The 20548-nt window shown below is 45.5% G+C and overlaps 1 protein-coding gene across 5 annotated transcripts; it reads left to right on the plus strand.

The window, feature by feature from the left end:
• The first annotated feature begins 9629 nt into the window (after positions 1 to 9629).
• On the plus strand, positions 9630 to 20104 carry LOC133530746 (uncharacterized). Of its 5 annotated transcripts, none has more exons than XM_061868802.1 (8): positions 9630 to 10092; positions 10413 to 10604; positions 10958 to 11075; positions 11863 to 11963; positions 13667 to 13843; positions 15660 to 15777; positions 16636 to 16745; positions 19524 to 20104. In XM_061868802.1, exons 1-8 carry the CDS (start codon positions 9997 to 9999, stop codon positions 19794 to 19796), a joined length of 1185 nt encoding a protein of 394 aa, XP_061724786.1. In that variant the 5' UTR covers positions 9630 to 9996; the 3' UTR covers positions 19797 to 20104. The 5 variants fall into 5 exon arrangements, with proteins under 5 accessions (XP_061724786.1, XP_061724778.1, XP_061724796.1 ...); XM_061868794.1 differs by having other exon boundaries at positions 13649 to 13843; positions 19524 to 20095; XM_061868812.1 differs by having other exon boundaries at positions 9630 to 10010; positions 13649 to 13843; positions 19524 to 20088.
• Positions 20105 to 20548: the final 444 nt, after the last annotated feature.

The following is a 20548-nucleotide window of genomic DNA, read 5'->3' on the forward strand; positions in this document are numbered from 1 at the left end:
GGCTGCTCTGGTTTGAGCCAGAGCTCCCGCGCCAAGGAGGGAGGGATTGGAATACGCTACAATCCCTCCCCCAGACGTGTAGAGTCTTCCATTGTGGGCCCCTTACCCACGGACTCTACTAGGGGTATTGACGGGCAGCAAAATGCGCCCGCCTCCTCCCTCTACGTCTGCGCCGGATCGGGAGCGCATCAGCCCTTTCTTCGCGCTCCCGCTCCAAGGCCTCCTTCTGTGAAACGACTGTTTCGCAAAATGAGGCCACAGCTTCCCACAGTCTCTCGCTCCTCAGCATGGCCGCCACGACGCTGTGGAGCGAGAAATCGTCCACTCCGATGGCGCCGATCAGGTCGCGTCGTTCCTGCGCCCAGCGACTGCACACCTCTAGGGTGTGCTGGGCAGTGTCATCGGGGTCACCGCACTCATGGCAGACCGTGCTGCCCTCCCTCCTGATTCTATGCAGGTAATGACCGAAGCATCCATGCCCGGTCATTACCTGCGTCAGCCTAAACCCGATTTTGCCATGCGCCCTCTCCAGCCATTGGTCGAACGACGGGAGGAGCGCCCCTATAGTATGGACTCCATAGGGGGAGTCCTCCAGGTCGTTCTTCCACCGGTCCCTCATCCTCATTTGCGCTTGGCGGCGCTCCTCTCTTAGCTCTTCTGGAGCGGGGAATACATTAAGGGCCCTGCGCCTTACCCGCTCCCTGTGCGCTTCCGCGAGCACCTGGGCATCCAGCTCCCAAGGCATTGTGCCGGCTAAGGCGCATGCTGCCGCCCATGCTACCGTGCAGTAGGCCCTCACTACCCGAATGGCCACCACTCTTTGCGGGGCCCGGAGGCGGGCCCTATTTTCTGCATTGAGCCGGTCGGCCCAGATCGGCGCACCGTATAGGGCCATGCTCCGAGCCACCCCCGCGTACAAGCGGCGGCACGTGGCGTTTGGGCCTCCCACATTGGGCAGCAGCCTGCTCAGCGCTGACGCTGCTGCCGTAATTCGGGGAGCAAGCTGGCGGAAGTGCTCCCCGAAATCCCACCTGCGGTCCAGATGTATGCCCAGATACTTAATGTGGGCCTTCACCTGGACCATTTCTCCACCCACAGGGATGACGGTAGCAGCGGGCGGCTGCCAGCCCCTCCGTGCGAAGATGATGGCGTCCGTCTTCGGTAGGGCGACTCTCAGCCCCAGTAGTCCTATGCGGTAGACCATCAGGTCCACTGCGACTGCCGCTCTTCGCAGGGCTTCCTCCAGTTCTGCTCCCCGGACAGCCACCATCGTGTCATCTGCATAGCAGATAACTGTCATCCGGGGGAGCAGGACCCCTCTTATGGCCCAGTCGAACCCAATGTTCCATAGGAGGGGTCCTAACACGGATCCCTGGGGGACTCCGCATGCCATCGCTCGCTCACGCCGTCTCCCGCCTTGTTCTTCGTAGAGCACTACTCTTTGTGTGAGGTAGTGCTCCACTATCCGCCTCAGATAATGAGGCACTCCGTGATAGCGGAGTGCCTCAACAATCACCGAGTACGGGAGGGAACCAAACGCATTGGCGATGTCGAGAGACACCGCCACCACTCCTTCCTTTCGCCTCTCCGCGTACTCATGAAAAGCCCGTAGGGCGCCTAGGGCATCCATCGTCGATCGCCCAGCCCGGAAGCCGAACTGACGGTCAGACACGTTGGGCCCTGTCTCGTCCAGGTGCTGGATGATCCGGGAAGCGATGATACGTTCAAGCATTTTCCCGGTTTCATCCAGCAGCACTATCGGCCTCCATCCCGAGGGAGAGTCTGCCGGACGGCTGTCCTTCCGGAGGAGGCAAAGTCTCCCCTGCTTCCAGCACCCTGGAAACCGCCCCGCTCCGAGACAGTCGTCAAAGAGGTCTTTGAGACGGTCTCCCAGGTGCGTTAGTGCCACCGGCATTATACGGCCTGGTATGCCATCGGGGCCTGGAGCCTTTTTGGAGCCCTGCAGTTGGTAGATCGCACGACTCATTTCCCCCTCCGTAACAGGAGGCGCCGCAACCGGCTCCATTGGCTCATCCAGGGGGGGCGCCATGCGGGGCGGGATGAAATCCGGCGCCGTTGGGAATAGGCCTGTCACTATTCTATTAAGGAGTCCTGGTTCCAGGGAATCTATACCAGGGGCATGGCGTAACTTGTTACGGACAACTTTGTACGGTCGCCCCCATGGATCCCGATCCAATGTAGCCAGGAACTCCTCGTGTGCCGACTCTTTGGCTTTGGCTATTGCTTTGCAAAGTGCCTCCTTGGCCTGTTTGAGGGCTCTGTACAGGAGCTCCTCTTCCTCCTCAGTGTGTCTTCGTCGCCGCCTGCACCGGGTGTACGCTCGGCGCGCACTGTTGCAGGCGAGACGAAGGACCGCAACCTCTTCCGTCCACCAGTACACCCGCGTTTTAGTAGGTGGCCGTCCCGCCCTGCGCATGGCCGCGTCGCAGACTGAGGTGAGGGATGCACGGAACAGCAACGCCCTTTCCTCCACGTCCTGGGCCCGATCCGGTGGGGGGGCCCGCCACACCTCCACCATCGCCGCCTCATCAGCCATCTCCCTATCCAGGGTGGCGAGGCTCCACCTGGGGAAACGTTGTCGACCTCTTGACCCACCTGGGTCAGACGCCGTGGGCGAGAGTAACTTGGCGACCCTCATCCGAATGTAGTTGTGGTCGGAGAGCGTCACTGTGTCCCCCAAGACTCGCCAATCTGTCGTTCGCCTCGCGGCGGTAGGGGTTGCAAAAGTGATGTCCACTATGGACCCCCCCTGCCGACGCACACAAGTGAATTCGGTGCCTTGGTTCAAGACCTCGAGTCCAATCTGCACCATCCACTCCCAGAGGGCCTCCCCCTTCGAGTTAGTTACAGGAGACCCCCACGCTCTGTACTTGGCGTTGAGGTCCCCCAGAACCATCACTGGCGACGGTGCCGCTCTCCCAACCACCCCCCCGAGCCTGACAAGGTACTGCTCGAACTCGAACAGCGGCCTGTTGGGGGAGAAGTACACAGCTACCAGTACTATGTCTCCCCATTTGGCCGCTGCGTACCCAGGGCCACTCTCAAATTTGGTGAGTGGAGGATGGTTGCCGAGTGGTGGAACAACCACTGCCACTAATCCATCCGTCGCCCCAACCCAGTTAGGCTGGGGAGAAACAAAATATGGTTCTGCCACCGCCGCCACGCTAATACCCCACTCCGCCATGTGGTGCATCAGAAGGTCCTGAGCTCTTGCATGGCGGTTCAGGTTACACTGCAACACTTCGTAGGCTTGCTGTGTCGGTTGTGCTGGCATTAAAGTTCCATATTTTGTTCCTCGCCTTGGTTCTGTTCCTCATTCTCCATTGGGAGCTCCTGGCGGGGTCTGGCTGCCGCAGTTTGTGTTGTAGCCAACCTTCCTCTTGTGTGTGGGGGGGTGCACGACGGTCCCCCCATTACATGCCCCGCTGGTAGTTTGGCGTGGTGGCAAACCGCGCACCACGGTTTGTCCGCCTCGCACTCCCTCGTTGTGTGGCCAGTTTTACCACATCGGTAACACAACCCACTCCTGTCAACTGGTGAGGGGCAGAGCGCTCGGGTATGCCCCGTTCCCATGCACCTGTAGCACCTCATAGGTAGCGGGCTTAGAGCCTCCACTTTTGCCGATGTCCATCCAACCAATAGCCGGCCAGCAGCGATGACCGTATTAGCCGCCGTTACCGGGCAGACTGCAATAACGGACCCTGTTTGGTTGGTTGCCATACGCATCCTGCCCATACGGATCTGACCGGGTGGACATCCTCCCTTCTCCGCCACGGCCGTTTGGACGGCTTCCGACGTGACCGATTCATCGAAGCCAGATACTCGAATTTCGGCCGTCTTGAACGGCCTGTGGACCTCGGCCACTTCCCCGACAAGGCTCCGAAGCTTGTCAGCTAGGTTATCCGCCATGGGTCCACTGTCTGTTCCAGGGACTTCAATAAGGCGGGCGCCACCCGCAGTGCTCCTCACTTTAACGGCTTCTAGGCCCAATTCCGCCAACTTAATTGTCGTGGCCACCTTCATTACTGCCTTGTAGTCGGTCTCAACCCCCGGTTTGAGGGTAACCACAACCGCCGCTGATTTCGGAGCGTTAAACCGCTTCAGCTTGGGAGGTGAGGCAGGAGACGTCTTCGGGGCAGTCTTCCCTTGGGTTGGAGCCTTTTTCTTAGCCTTCTTCTTTTTTTTCTTCTTCTTCTTCACCACCTGCGTCCAGGCGGTTGGAGCAGGGGCGATGGCTATGGGCTGGACCTCCTGTTGTTGTGGAGCTGCATCCGGTTGCTTCCGTGCCAGGGCACGCGGCATTGGCACCGGCTGGGACTGTGCTGGGCGTGACACATTTGCGGCTTTCGTCGTGGGCTGATTGCTCTTAGTAGCTCTAGCCGATGGCTTAGGAACCACATTTGCCCTAGCAGGTTGCGACAGCGTCCGCCTCGCTGCCTCTGCTGCTTTCCGATCCGCCGCTAGAGGAGGCCGCAGGGTGGGTTCGGGCAGAAGGCGGTGCTCAATACCTTCAATGCGGGCGTTGATTTTCTCGCCCAACGAAATGACCATCTCTCTCCTGAACTCACCCAGGCTTGCTTCCATTCGAGTAGTCATTTCCTGCAACAGCGTGGTCATGTTTATCTCCGTTGCAGGTAGACTAGCAGCCGGGGGTTCCCGTTCAGAGAACGCTCTGCGCAACGCTTTTGTCTCGGTCTGCAGCTGCGCTAACTGCTCCTTCATCCTTTTATTGTCCGCCCTTAAAGAGCGGACAATTTCCGTCTCGCCTAGGGAGTCCGCTACTTCCAGCAGTTCCTTGCATGCCCTATTCATGCGACCCCAGACATCTCCCTTTAGGTTGTGGCTTTTCGCAGCCTCCCCCATAATCGTTTGGGCACATCGCCGCACCCGTTCCACAGGGTCTCCCCCACAGCTGTTTTCGTCTGCCAGTGACGTTGTGTTAGTCGGCGCCGGACGTTGCGCAGCACCGCGCTTCTTCCTTGGGGCATACGAGGGATCTCTATTGGCGTCCCTCTCAAGGTCGTCAAACTGTGCCTCCTGCAGCCTGGCTTTTGCTGCTTGAAGGCCAACGTAAGCCCCCATTGCCTGGCCTCTTTGAGCGGCGTTCTTCTTGCGCTCTGGAGCATCTTCGTCGCTGTTGCGCTTCGGCCTTTTCAGGTTAGCCTCCTGTATCTCCATCAGTGAGTTATCCACCTCCGAGCTGTCTCCCTCGTTTGAGGAGGCCCCTGACAAGCGCTTATCGCCACCGTCTGCCAACCGGAATCGGAGTCTGAACCCTGAGGATGCAGTCGGGGATGGTGAGCGTGAATCCCCCCCTCCTCCCCCCATGTATCCCCTTCCCTCCTCCTTTTCAGATTCGTCATTCGATTTTTCACTATTTTGTTCCTCTGTACCAGTACCCTCCCCTTTATCCTTCTTTTTATCTCTTTTTATCCCTCTATTTTGCCTACTACTAGGTCGACTCCGGCTCCTTGTGTTTGTTGAGGTTTCTGAAACCTCCGCGTCTGATGGAGGCCCCGTCGGCCCCGTCGTACCTTCTTTAGATCCATTAGGGACCGATCCACGAGTGAACCGTCCCCTGGAATTTCGCGAAGGCGAACCGCCACCTCTCAGTCTTAGAGTGCCCAAATTATCATTTGAGCACTCTCCCGCGTCCACGCAAAGGTCATTGGTGTTGGAGTGCGACATCGGGTCGCAGTCCTTCACCTTCCATTCGTCAAGGTCCTGATTCCAAATTGTATCAGAGTCCGTTTTCGTTGCGCCAAGGTTGTGTTCACGGAGACCGGCACCGTGCCGGCCTACGAGGCGATTGTTGCCCACCCCTGCATACGGAGGGCAGCCGCCCACCGAAGTGAGCGGACGGGCTTCCTCCTCTTGGAGACCCGCCAGGGGAATATTTTCGCAATCAGCCTTCATTATTATACCAATGCTCCACATCGTTGTCTCTTTTTTCGGGGGTGAGCTCCCCCGCACGCTAGGCACTGGACTCCCTCCAGCCATGCATCCCATCGGCACGATCCGCTCACCTTGGGATTGGGGATTTATTATAGTGGTTTTCTCCACGCAGCGCTACTCTCAGTGAGCAGCGCCCCCGGCCCGCTCAGTGCGGGTTACGGGTTGCCCGACGGGAGGCCGAAACCCACCCAGCAGCCACATGACCGTGACCGCCAGACCCGCCGCGCCGCAAGCCTTGAAGGCTCGCCATCCCACGCCGCCAAAGCGGCCGCTGGCCCTAAATAGGGCCCCGACATCCAACGATGCAATCGCACCACCTCTAAGACGGCTGCATCCCCTGACACCTCAGATTAGCTGAGGCATGTCGGGAGCAGCCAGCCACAACAAACACGGCACTAAGCCAACGCAGGAGAAGACTCGACTGCCATGACCACACTGTGACTGGTAGTTCGCAGAGGGAGAATAGCGAACGCGCAACTGAGCGGCTATCCTCCCCCTCCCAGGGTGCACCACGAGGAGGTCTACCAATCCCGCACCCCAACCTAACTCAAAACCTAACCTAACTCAAAACCTAACCTAACTCAAAACCTAACCTAACTCAAAACCTAACCTAACTCAAAACCTAACCTAACTCAAAACCTAACCTAACTCAAAACCTAACCTAACTCAAAACCTAACCTAACTCAAAACCTAACCTAACTCAAAACCTAACCTAACTCAAAACCTAACCTAACTCAAAACCTAACCTAACTCAAAACCTAACCTAACTCAAAACCTAACCTAACTCAAAACCTAACCTAACTCAAAACCTAACCTAACTCAAAACCTAACCTAACTCAAAACCTAACCTAACTCAAAACCTAACCTAACTCAAAACCTAACCTAACTCAAAACCTAACCTAACTCAAAACCTAACCTAACTCAAAACCTAACCTAACTCAAAACCTAACCTAACTCAAAACCTAACCTAACTCAAAACCTAACCTAACTCAAAACCTAACCTAACTCAAAACCTAACCTAACTCAAAACCTAACCTAACTCAAAACCTAACCTAACTCAAAACCTAACCTAACTCAAAACCTAACCTAACTCAAAACCTAACCTAACTCAAAACCTAACCTAACTCAAAACCTAACCTAACTCAAAACCTAACCTAACTCAAAACCTAACCTAACTCCGAACCGTACCTAACCCCTATAAATTTTAAATGACATGGTATTTTTTAGGAAAATCTTAATAGCGTTATCTATCTTTGACGTTAAGGGGCGATAAGAGCCATCTATCGGGCTTCATACGTACACAATGAGTTACGGTTATCCTTTTGTTCTTTGTTTTATTTATCAACCGCCTTCAAAAATTGGAAACACTATTTACCCGGTAAGTGGCGCTGCTGTCGGTATATTTTTAGGATTCCGTAGCCAAATGGCAAAAAACGGAACCCTTATAGACTCGTCATGTCCGTCTGTCTGTCCGATTATGTCACAGCCAGTTTTTTTCCGAAACTATAAGAGCTATACTGTTTAAACTTGGTAAGTAGATGTATTCTATGAACCGCATTAAGATGTTTACACAAAAATAGAAAAAAATCAAAAAAATTTGGGGGTTCCCCATACTTAGAACTGAAACTCAAAAAATCTTTTTTCATCAAACCCATACGTGTGGGGTATCTATGGATAGGTCTTTAAAAATGATATTGAGGTTTTTAATATAATTTTTTTCTAAACTAAATAGTTTGCGCGAGAGACACTTCCAAAGTGGAAAAATGTGTGTGTCCCCCCCGTAACTTCTTAAATAACAGAATTGAAAATCTAAAAAAAATATATGATATACATTGCCATGCAAACTTCTACCGAAAATTGGTTTGAACGAGATCACTAGATAGTAGTTTTTTTTAATACGTCATAAAATTAAAAAAAAAAAATTTTTCATCAGACCCATACGTGTGGGGTATCTAGGGATAGGTCTTCAAAAATGATATTTAGGTTTCTAATATCATTTTTTTCTAAACTGAATAGTTTGCGCGAGAGACACTTCCAAAATGAAAAAAAGTGTGTCCCCCCCCCCCTGTAACTTCTAAAATAACAGAATGAAAAATCTAAAAAAAAAATATGATATACATTACCATGCAAACTTCCACCGAAAATTGGTTTGAACCAGATCTAGTAAGTAGTTTTTTTAATACGTCATAAATGGTACGGAACCCTTCATGGGCGAGTCCGACTCGCACTTGGCCGCTTTTTTAATACGTCATAAATGGTACGGAACCCTTCATGGGCGAGTCCGACTCGCACTTGGCCGCTTTTTTTCTAAACTGAATAGTTTGGAAGTGTCCAAAGTGGTAAAATGTGTCCCCCCCCCCCCCGTAACTTCTAAAATAACAGAATGAAAAATCTAAAAAAAATATATGATATACATTACCATGCAAACTTCCACCGAAAATTGGTTTGAACGAGATAGAGACGTTATAGAGGTTTTGAGTTATAGAAGGGTCAAAAGTGGCACCAAGTGGTTCGTGTAATATTACACTCGGCGCTGGCTAGCCAGTTGTTGTCATTTTATTGCGTCTGTTGACACGTCTGCTCTCGTCAAGCCCCAGTGGTCATCTAAGTCAAAGAAATTCCGTGTAGTTTTTAGGGTTCCGTAGCCAAATGGCAAAAAACGGAACCCTTATAGATTCGTCATGTCCGTCTGTCTGTCCGAGTGTAATGGCTGAATTCCCTCAAGCATGATATTTATATTATTTATTATATTTTAGAAACATACAGTCGTTTACAAACAGTACTTATACAATATTGCTTAAGTTTAGACCAAGAGTTTCATTTTTTTGCATAAAATCAGTCTGGTTTTTTTTTTTTCTCTTAAGATTACAATTTTAAATGTTACCCAAAACTAAACATTTGAGAGCCAAAAGAAAAGAAAACATGCATTATTACCTAAAGAAAAGCACGTTTTAAAGTATTAATGGAACAAGTTAATATATATATATGTTATAGAGCTTGTCATTTTCGTTAAATAATTAGCAGTCACGTCTTATGAATATATTTTGTGCATAACACGTTCTACTCCTGGGAATAGAGAATAACCTTTTTTTCTGACAGTGGCGCTGACGTCTACGAGGAACTCTGAGCTGTATTTGGTGTAGTAGCGAGGGGACATCTAATATATTGCGCATCATTTTGTAGAGTAAGACGGAATCTGCGATATCTCGGCGGTTACTAAGTGTTTGAAGTTTATGGTGGATCAGTGATTCGCTATAGCTAACATGTGTGTGACCAGTTCTAAAAACGAGAGTTTTAAGGAACTTTCTTTGTATCCGTTCCACCCGTTCAATATGGATATTGCCGATTTTCAGAAACAATTTCCATATTTTTAGCTTTTGTACAAAATTTAATATAATTTTTTAAAGTGTATTTTAGTCCTACGGCTCGATGCGAAGAAATGATTAAGACACGTTTAATATATTGGAAAGATCTTTAAAAGATCGATAACTAAACGACATGTCAAACTTGACGTTTATTTAGATTCCGCTGTGATCCCAATAAGGTCTATCTATGATATTTCTAACGTCAAAGTTACATTAGTTGCCCGAATCGAGCTGCTTCTGTCAATTATACATATAGAAGGTGCAGAATGATGTCGGATGCCACGTGCACCTGCCCGTTGTAATGTAATGTGAAAGTTAAAATGAGATCGATACGAGTAGGTACTTCGCTGACGTCACATCGCTTGCGTTGCTTAGTTGCGTTGTTATCGGCCTTTAGAATTGCAGTTCTGTCGTCGTTTGACGACAGGAAATACATAAATCACAAAACTTCATTGTACTCAAGGTAAAGTTTATAGCCGTGAAACAAGCTTTATAACTTATTTTTAATTCAAATATTATACGCTACATCTACGAGTATACCACCCAACAATCGTTATCAAGATTTCATTGCATTATTTTTGCTGCATTTATTTTGATTTTGTGGATTTCCTGTAAATTGTGAATATTATGTATGGTATTGTTTTAGACTTTAAAGATGACCCTCTTTAGGTACTCTTTCATGATAAATGTTTTAATTGTTATTATTATTAGTTATTGTACTGGTTTTCATATAGTAAGAGTCGAATATGACGTAAGTATCTACTTTTTGTAAATATTGTGCAAGCTTGTATTAAATTCACTGTTAATTAGTTAAGGCAAATCTAACAAGCGCTTGGATCGCTCCATAGGATCGTCTTGATGAGTAGTGGATCTGATCTACTACTCATTCGGACTATTTTCGTCGATGACTATTGTAAACAAAACTAAGTTGGAATGAAGTTGACTTAAGAAGAGTTAGCTTAGACTCAAGAAACGTAAAAAAACTTAAAATATCTTATACCCTCGCACTAAAAATCGCAAAAGAGTAATCTGGTCTGCACAACTCTGTGTCTTTACAATGCCTACCCTCAGAACGAGCGTAAGCGTCAGTACGCCGAGAACATCGTTCAGCCGGTCCTGGAGGACTGTGCGTGGGAGTGGGAGCGCTGGGGCGTGACCAGCGATCACATGCGTCGGTACTCCCGGCTCCCCCGGTTGTACCCGCATTACGACAACGACGTGTTCGACTGCGCCTGGGGCTGCTTCTTCCTGCACATGGGCTGGGTGAGCGTGTTCTAGGCTCTGTGGGCCACGTGGAGATGGGCAGGGGCAGCGTTACGCTGAAGCACTTGCGCCGCTACGTTCGCCTGGGGCTACTTCTTCCTGCACATGGGTTGGGCTCACCCAACTTGTTCAGTGATAATAAATGATAATGATGATATTGGCTCTAGTTGTTAATAAGCATCTTTTAAATATTTAAACGTAAAATACAACTCAAATATCAGACCCCATTTCTTGTTGACTGCTTTGACTTAATCAGAAAACTTCTGATGGAGTGTCTGAAATCCTAATGGCTCTATTGTGACCAGAACAAGTCGTGACAGTGTTACTATCTGTAACATATATAATGGTTGCAGTTAGACGACGACATGGAAGGATCGTTCCAAGCGCCCGTCATATTGGCACACTTGGAGAACTACCTCGAGGACTGGAGGCACCCGCGAAGCAGACGAATGAGCAGCCGTTGCATTTATGGTACTCGTATATATATATCTAATATAATATAAGTTAGACGACGACATAATAAAAATGAAACTAAAGGTATTTGTAAAGCGCTAACTCATTCTTACCTTTTAGTTTTTTGTATATGTCTATCCTTATTGCTCTAGTGGTGTTATTAAATATGAGACTACTATGATTCGACCTAATAATCGACTTTGCCCTTACATGCCCTTTGAAATTTAAATTGAAAAGAATATTTATATTTTTTTAATTTTAAATTTCACATCTCTCTTACCCTTACATGCCATTGTTTCAACAATTAAACAAACTATATAATTAAATTAAGAAAACAAATGTAACTACGTTATGTTACTTCCATTTTATTTGGGCGGGCCTGAAGCTGAAGGCCTGAAGCTGAAACTAGTTTTACATTATTTACGCTGTGATTTCTTTAAATTTATGTTTATTTTTAAATAAATAAAATAAAAATAAAAATCATTTATTTCGGACGACACAATCCATATTTTGTTAGTTACAAATATACTTAAATATATTTTCACTTTACATTACGATTAACTAAGTATTTTTAATTAATTTGGCCGGGCGCCATGTAAGGACTTGCTTATTGAAACAACGACATATTGGAAGTGTCTTTTATTTGTAAAGCACTATCTCACTCTTACCTTTTAGTTTTTACATATGTCAATCTTTATCACTCTAGTGGTGTTATTAAATACCGAATGAGACTACTATGGTTCGACCTAATTATCGACTTTGCTCTTACATAAACTTATTAAACTCAAAATCCAACCTTTTCCAGTGAATTACCCTCACGCGGAGCTGACCGGCAACGTGCCAGACTGCGAGCAAGCCAAGATCCTGAAAAACTGCCTCATCAAAGAAGAATATCTGGAGATTACGGTAAGAGACAAAAATTCAAGAACGTGTTTTTGAGCCATTTTGATCATAGAAGGTTGAGTGAGACCTTTAGTTTGGGAAGTATTTTAGCTGGATGTTAGGCTAATTATATTGGTTCAGCCGTAAGAACGGGTGTGGCCAATGTGTTGTAGACCAGTTACAATAGCTCTTCTACCCGTAAGCCCCCCCACCACGGCAAGGTGGTCCCACAGGGGGGTTATTATTATTATTGTATCTCCTTGAATTTCACGGGTCACTTGAATCCTGATATTTTGATAGGCTTGCGTGGGGATATATATCCAACACGTAGAAGCCCCTTGGAGAGCTTTAATGTCATGTAGAACGCCTGCTGGAACCCATTCACAGGCATAACAATAGACACCCATGAACCGGTTGCAGCAGGCATTGGGATGTCGAGAGGTGTACGCCTCGTTCTACCCAGTGCGTTATAACGCCACTGTGCCAACTCGTGTCTTATCCAAATTTTCACTTCCACTCCTTGAGCATTTAGCTCTAACGACTCCTCTCTGGATGGCCAATGAAGTTAAGCCAGAGCTGAGAGTCCTCCGGGTCCCCTTGGGGTCCACTTCGACCGACGAAGACACGCCGGAGACGGAGACCCTGACCGATTCTCTCTCTCTCTCTCTCTGATTGGTGGTTTAGAATGCCTTAAGAAGGCTCAGCAACAACTGTTACAAGTCTAATCAGCATCGGTATCTTTAGGCAAAACCTTAGGGAATACTTCCGGGGTAAAAGTAACTTTTCATTGTATTGGGACCGTGCGAAGTGCATGGTGGGGGTAAGTAAAGCGATCCTAGCGCATAAGGTGGTAAAAATTTGAACTAACTGCGGATAGCGTCTTTAACATTTCGTACAATTATATGGCTCGAAATGAAACTTTGATTTACGATTACTCCTGAAATATTCATTTAAATTGTATAGTGTAAGGGGCCATTGTAAGCTCTATGAAATGCTTAACATAATTAACGTATTTATTTTGATAATTGTTAATAATGTATCCATGTTATTACGTGATCTTTTTCTAGAAGTTACGAATATGTATAGTAAGTTATCCTTAAAAGATAGACATTTAACATCGCGGACTTTTTTGTAGACCTATGAATGAGAAACAACCCTACCATCCATTGTGTTGTTATAGCTCAAACGGATTAGGCAGCGTTTTCGATCAAAGCTCCTAGCCAGCGTGATTTTTTCCGACAACATCGTTATATTTCAAACAATTTATATAAAACCTTAACAAGTTATATACTTAAGCCTTCCTCAAGAATCACTCAATTGATAGATGAAAGTCGTATGAAAATCCGTAGTTTTGGAGTAGTTTTATAAGATGTAGTGAATTGACGTTTTCCCCTAGACTTGCGGACACTAGGTTGCGTGACAGTCGTGCACGCTCCCAATACTTTATCTTATGCTGAGACACGGAAAACTGACAACGGAGGCTTAACCTAGGCCCATAAAACAAACTACAACAATACAAGCATACACGCTCCGACACAAATCCACACACACACTACACACACAAACACACGCTCACACGCAGGTATACCTACGCCCAGACTTGAATAACATGTTTAGATCTTAATGGAAAAATAAATTTCTTCATGTAAAAATAGTTGTCAATCGCTCTTTATACTTGGATATAGTGACATTAAGAAGTAATTGGTCAGCACAAGAACAAGTTGCAGTTGGTCGAGCTTCTGCGCAGCTGGCTGGGCGTGTGCGCCGACCTGGAGGGGCTGCCGGTGGCCGAGGTGCTGGCCCGCGCCGCGCGCCCGCCGGCCCCGTCGCCGCCGCCCGGAGACCCCGCGCCGCCCGCACTGCACGGCTGCGCCTGGCGCTGCCTCTTCTACGACATGGGCGTGGTAACATCTACTGATTACAGTACAGTACAGTACCTTAACGTGGATGACATACGTGACCCGGCAATTGATACGACTGCGGTAATTGTGGTATTGATCCCAACTCGATCTTAAAAGTACAGTAGGGCCTCGGTAATTCAAACAGCCGAGTGACCCGTCCTTCCGCTATAACACCTGTGTGGCTACCATGAGATCGGAATACGGTACTCGATATCGACAACGTTACGGAAAATGTATGAGAAAGCTCTGTAGCGACTGTAGCTCCAAGCGGTTATATTATGGTACTAAAATTTTAAACTGCTACCATAAGTCACTAACGTTTATACTTTATTGTTCGTGTAGTTTTCGATACGTGCTTAACTTCACACCTAAAGCACTCTACTTTCTAACTATATAAAGAAAACTGAGCCAGAATTATTCAATTGTCAATAGTGCAATCTCATTTAACTCTATACATATATAACTTAGTATAATTGGCATTTTAACGATTCCAATAAAAAAATCTCATTAAAAAAAAGGAAATTGTAACCTAGCGATGTCAATTTTTTAAGAAACGGCCTAGTTTACATTGAAGATCTGATGCAATGCAACATTTCATATACATATTATGTGGATTATGCTGGGTCTTGCTACCTAATGAGCTCGGGCTGCCAACGGCCTCCTCTTAGTCTAATTCTTGATTGAAAGTTTTGAACGATTCTATTGCAGTTTCTAAATTGCAATAGGCTCGTTCAAAACTTTCTAAAGGCTTTTCCTTTATCTATTGACTGTATCGTATAATAAATAAAGTACCTGGGCGACCGAGCTTTGCTCGGTTATACTCGTAACTATTTATTGTAATATGGTGGTGTATAGGTGATAATCTACATAAACTTAAAAAGTAAAATGTGAACTGACAATTATTAATTATTATTTACAATCGATTTTAACGTTACAGCACTTGTCACAGAGTAACGCCATCTATTGTAAATTTCTCTTATTACATAGGTCATTTTTTTACTAAATTAAACTTGTCTAAAACAATAAAAATTATAAAATTATATATAAATTTGAACATATAAAAAAAAAAACAAAAGTTACTCACCGAGCGAGATTTGAATCCGTAACACTCGTTTAGCAGTCCGCGTCTTAACCCGCTGGACCAGACGGACAGTGGCCGGTAACACGAAATTAGCGACCATATTCTGCAACGAAAGAAAAACGCATGAAAACTCGAAAACACGCGTTTTCCCATAAACCCATGACACCATACATATATACAAGAATTGCTCGTTTAAAGGTATAAGATATTATATATTATAGGGACCTTCTTATACAAATTGACCAAGGCCCACGGTAAGCTCAAGAAGGCTTGTGTTGTGGGTACTCATATTATACATATACATACATTATAATGCACAAATACTTAAAATACATAGAAATGCACTGTGCGGTTTAAGAGGAACTTCCTCCCGCGCACGCTCCGGTTGTGGAATGAGCTACCTGCCGAGGTTTTCCCGAGGGTCTACAGTATGTTCTTCAAAAAAGGAGTGTACAGATTTTTAAGGGGTCGGCAACGCGCATGTAACACCTCTGGAGTTGCAGGCGTCCATAGGCTACAGTGACTGCTTACCATCAGGCGGGCCGTATGCTTGCTTGCCACCGTCGTGGTATAAAAAAAAAAAGAAAACATACATGACTCAGGAACAGATATCTGCTCATCACACAAATACGTACCCTTACTGGGATTCGAACCCAGAACCCAGGACAATCGGCTTCATAGCCTGGGTCAGACCGGTCGTCAAACCCTTTAACCATTCTATTAGGTTGACATTTTCAGATGAATGATGTAGACGGAGTGTTCGTTCTGCCCGTCGTGAACGAGACGATAAGGATGTATTACTACAAAACAGAGTTAATACCACTACTAATGGAGGAATCTGCTAAATGCGTCGCAGGTATGTCATTCAGAATAAATTTGCGTCGCGATATCGAAGTGCGTTACGTTACGCAACCGAACCGCTCTTCGGTCTTTTCGGTTGCCGAGTTCAGTTTATAATGGTTTCATTTAAACAGTCCGTGGCCCGGTCCATTTGAAACTTTTGTAATTTATGACTATAAAATGCGACCATAATGAGTGGTAACACTATATGGTGGTATGAGTGTAAACTCATTCGCGATTTAAGAAGGTACAAATTGAAGTTAATAATAGGTTTGTAAGTAAGAAAATATCCTTTATTGTGCACCATACAGTTAAAAATAGAAAGGAAATGAAACAACAAAGTTAGGTAACAACAGGCGTTCTTATCGCTAAGAAGCGATCTTCTCTTCCAGTAAACCTTTGGGTAGCAGGAAACTATGAACTTACAACATTGAACGGGTAGTGCCGATATACATATAATTCAACATAATGAAGAAGCAAACAATATAATACATACCTACATACTAATAAAAAAAATACATATATACATACCTACACATATATATATATATATATATATATATGTATATATATATATATATATATATATATATATATATAATACAATCATAAATAAAGGTAAGTTAAGGCAGCGAAAGGTAATGAGTGTTCAAAACTTTTTGAAAACGGGAAGGGATTTAGCACGTCTAATGTCTAATGGCAAAGCATTCCACAACCGAACAGCACGAAAAGTAAAAGAGTTGCTATAAAATTTTGTTTGTGTTCTAGTATAGTCGGTAAACTAGCACGATTCTAATCATTGACTGCCACTACCGCACGCAGCTGCTGGTCGCGTCTCGTCGACAACTTGTTTTTACAGCTGTCTTGTTTGCAGCCGCGAACCGGTTTATCGAGAACCCGGACGTGGACACGCGGCCGCACGGCTGCGACCGCTCGCAGCTCTACGTCGACTGCCTCGTCAACAACTTCTTCACGAACCTCACAGTAAGAACCTATCATACTGTCTATACATACCCGCACAGCAAGTAAGACCATAAAGCTACACTATACTTAACATACTGATCGATGTAAGACAATGCACACCTAACTAATTTCACAAATGGCGGTCAATTATAATTAAGGCGCTAGTTATAAAATTGATCTTATGTCCTATCTTGGGATTAAGGATTAAGCGTGAAGATCAAGAGTTTAAAAAAAGGTATTTGTTTAAAGTTAATATGTTTATACTTCCGAATGGTGTCAATGTGATACCATAAATGAATTTGGCACTTCTGATTTATTACGAAAACGATACCAAACATGGCCTAGTAGCTTCAATAATGTAGATATCAAGATAACATTGAGAGCTCTAAAATAAACATTCAAGAGAGGATCTCTCGAACACCATTCAAGATATCGAAAAATATGACTAAATCTAACTTGTAGCAAATTCCAAATCCCACAAAATGGGACTAGACCATCTCCTCCCCGGACAGAAAGTTTTGAACTCCTACAATCAAAAACTTAAGACTAAGCGTACTGCTTATTTCAACTTATTGAGTACTAACAACTCAAATAAGAGCAAGGCCATGTGGAAAGCCATAAACACTGAGTTAGCTCGGAAGGTCCTTGAGCGCGTCGATTACACTGAACTACTTGTGGACAGCGCCGACCGCTCGTTCGCGACCAAACAACGAGCAGTGCACGCTCTCAATCACGAGTTCGTGACGGCAGCTGCCGCGTGCGGAGCGCCCACAGCAAACCGCGACCATTATATCGCCTCAATTATTTAATGATTTGTAATTATATGATTCATTATCAAATCATATCATATCAAATCATCATAAATCATATCATATCATATTGTCCCTAAAAACAGTTTACGGCCTATCCTCCAAGTTATTGAAACAAGCCAGCCCTTCAATTTGTCACGTATTCTATCAACTGTACAATAGTTCCATGAGATCAGGAGTGTACCCGGACAGTATGAAAAAGGTTAAAATATGTCCAGTATACAAAGGAAAAGGTCGGTTATCAAATATTACCGTCCTATATCCCTGGTTCCAGGTCTCGGTAAGTGTTTCGAAGTGGGCATAAACAAAAGGTTACTAAATTTCTGGACGCCAAGAAACGTACTCTCTGATAACCAATACACCTACCGTCACGGCCGACCCACCACCGAACTTGTGCGAAAAGTGGTGTACTGTGTGATGAGCGCTCGTCTTGTCGCGCGCCTTCGACAATGCGGAGCTCTCGCTAATCGGTGACAAACTCGCCCACTACGGAATCCGCGGCCCAGCTAGTCAACTAATACTCTCTTTCATTACAAACAGAGCCCAAGTTGTTGTCGGAGACGGAGGTACCGTTGTGTGTCCTCGGAGCTGTGAAATCTGATGGGTGTTCCCCAGGGATCGTGCCTCTCAAACACCTTGTTCACTATCCTGCTGAACGACTTGCCAATGGCGATACAAGGCACGGAGTTATTTCTGTATGCCGATGGAGATTGGAGAGACTTTAGATAGATAAACACACCTCCAAATTTTATTAGTATTAGTACTCTGACATTGGGGACCTTTTACATCTCCAGATTTAATGTGTTTTAACCATAGAGACTATACATCTCTATTGTATTGTACTAATTATTTATTTTAAGATTATTATAATGTAATGTTTACCCAGGTATTGGCTGTTGTATTTATAAATGTTGTTATGTATTTTTCATGTCACTATATGATGTTACTATAAATGTTGTATTGACTTGTAAAAGAGCCCTTGAGGGCTACTTGCAGAATAAATTTTTGAATTTTGAATTTTGAATTTGAATTTTGAATTTTGAATTTGATGACGTCACGGCCAACCAAGTACTTAGCGGTATTTCCACGAACGAACCTTGAAACATTTGAGCGAAGGGCTACCAATACTAATTACAATCTCCGCACAACAGACTAGTTGCCGAAGAGCACAGACTCGCGAAGTCAGAACGACATATTTGTCATTTAGGACCCGCTGTTTACAACCGCTTGTCTGAAAATATTAGAGATACAGCTACTACCGCGGCGTTCAAATTTAGATTTAAAATCCGGCCAAGTGCGAGTCAGACTCTCGCACGAAGGGTTCCGTACCATTTTCTAAAAATTACTTTTTTGTATGGGAGACCCCTTAAATATTTATTTTAGTATTTGTTGTTATAGCGGCAACAGACAACTGGCTAACTATCACAGTTCATGAGATACAGCCTGGTAACAGACGGACGGACGGACGGACGGACGGACGGACGGACGGACGGACAGACGGACAGACGGACAGACGGACAGACGGACAGACGGACATACGGACATACGGACAGACGGACAGACGGACAGACGGACATACGGACATACGGACATACGGACAGACGGACAGCGGAGTCTCAGTAATAGGGTCCCGATTGACCCTTTGGGCACGGAACCCTAAAAAAAGTGGCTGTTGCACGAGTTATTTCACGACTATAATGAATTTTTCAAATTACCTCTATGCTTATTATAATATTCAAATGTATATTAAGACTGAACTATTGTATACTGACCTATAACGATGTGTTATTAATAATAAATTTTCATTTTCATTTCCCCCCCTTTTGATATGTTCATCTCCTAACTAGACCAAACAAAGTTACGGAGCTAACAATTGTGTTTCAAGCATTTCCCTCTATTGCTTGGCCTAATATATAAATCTACGTTTCATGTACAACATTTCAAATGTTTGACTTTTTTTCCTGTGTTTTTTCCCGTTTTACCTTGACAGTCGCCTTGGTTCACCGACGAAGAGAGGAGTATCAGGGTCGGTAACCAGAGCACTAGTCCCTCCCCACCTCGCGGGCGCCACCGTCGGCGCCCGCACCACGCCCGTGGTCGCGCGCCCCCGCCGCCGCCGGGCGCGCGCCCCCCGCCCCGCGAGCGTCCCCTCGGCCGCCCGCACCTCGTGCGCACGCGCTTCTTGGCGCGCGTCGCGCCGCTGCCGCTCTCGCCCTCTGACTCCGTCGTTGTCAAAGTCAAAGTGGCGGAGACGGACACGTGAGCGTGGAGTGGCTCACCATTATGTAATTTTCCTAAATGTGTTAGTAGTAAGATGCTCAATAAACTATTAATATTAACAATCTATTTCATTTTTACATATAAGTACATCTTTTTTTACATATTTTTTTTTCGCATTTTATAAAAAGCTTGTATGGCATTTAAAAAAAAAGACAAATGATTTATTAGAAATAGGAGCAAATAGCGATGACAGGTTAAAATTCGACTCTAGTTCGTACCTGTTATAATTGATTCTCCAATATCCCAACAAAAACATAAATGTTTAATTAGTCAAGTTCAATATTAAGAATATGTGTCGTTGTTGACTCGTAGAAAATCCTGAAATTATATGTATGAAATTGTATGTATGTATGTGTATTTTATGTGACTGCTACTAGTGCTACATAATGAAAGGCCTATTTATGTAGTTTAGTTTATGTATCTCTCAATACAATGTTCACAGTTATAATGTTTTCGTCCCTCAATTATATGAATATAATAACCTTGCCTTAGTTGCTAAGAGCAGGAAGAAATATTGCACAGATTGGATCTGGTGAGCCGACCCTTTCCCCCGTCTTTTTGGGGGGTAGGCATGGTAATTACCCTAGTAATTCAAATTCGAAAATTTTTAAACTTTGGAAGGCTTTATCGCGGAAACTTTTAGATCTACGGAGATAATTCTAGTCTTGTAATAGCAAAATTAGTGTATTTTAAAAACACCCTGAGAAGGTACAATCTAAAACTAGTCCTTTCGGG

Source organism: Cydia pomonella, chromosome 2 (genome assembly GCF_033807575.1).
Source record: "Cydia pomonella isolate Wapato2018A chromosome 2, ilCydPomo1, whole genome shotgun sequence".
Lineage (NCBI taxonomy): Eukaryota > Metazoa > Arthropoda > Insecta > Lepidoptera > Tortricidae > Cydia > Cydia pomonella.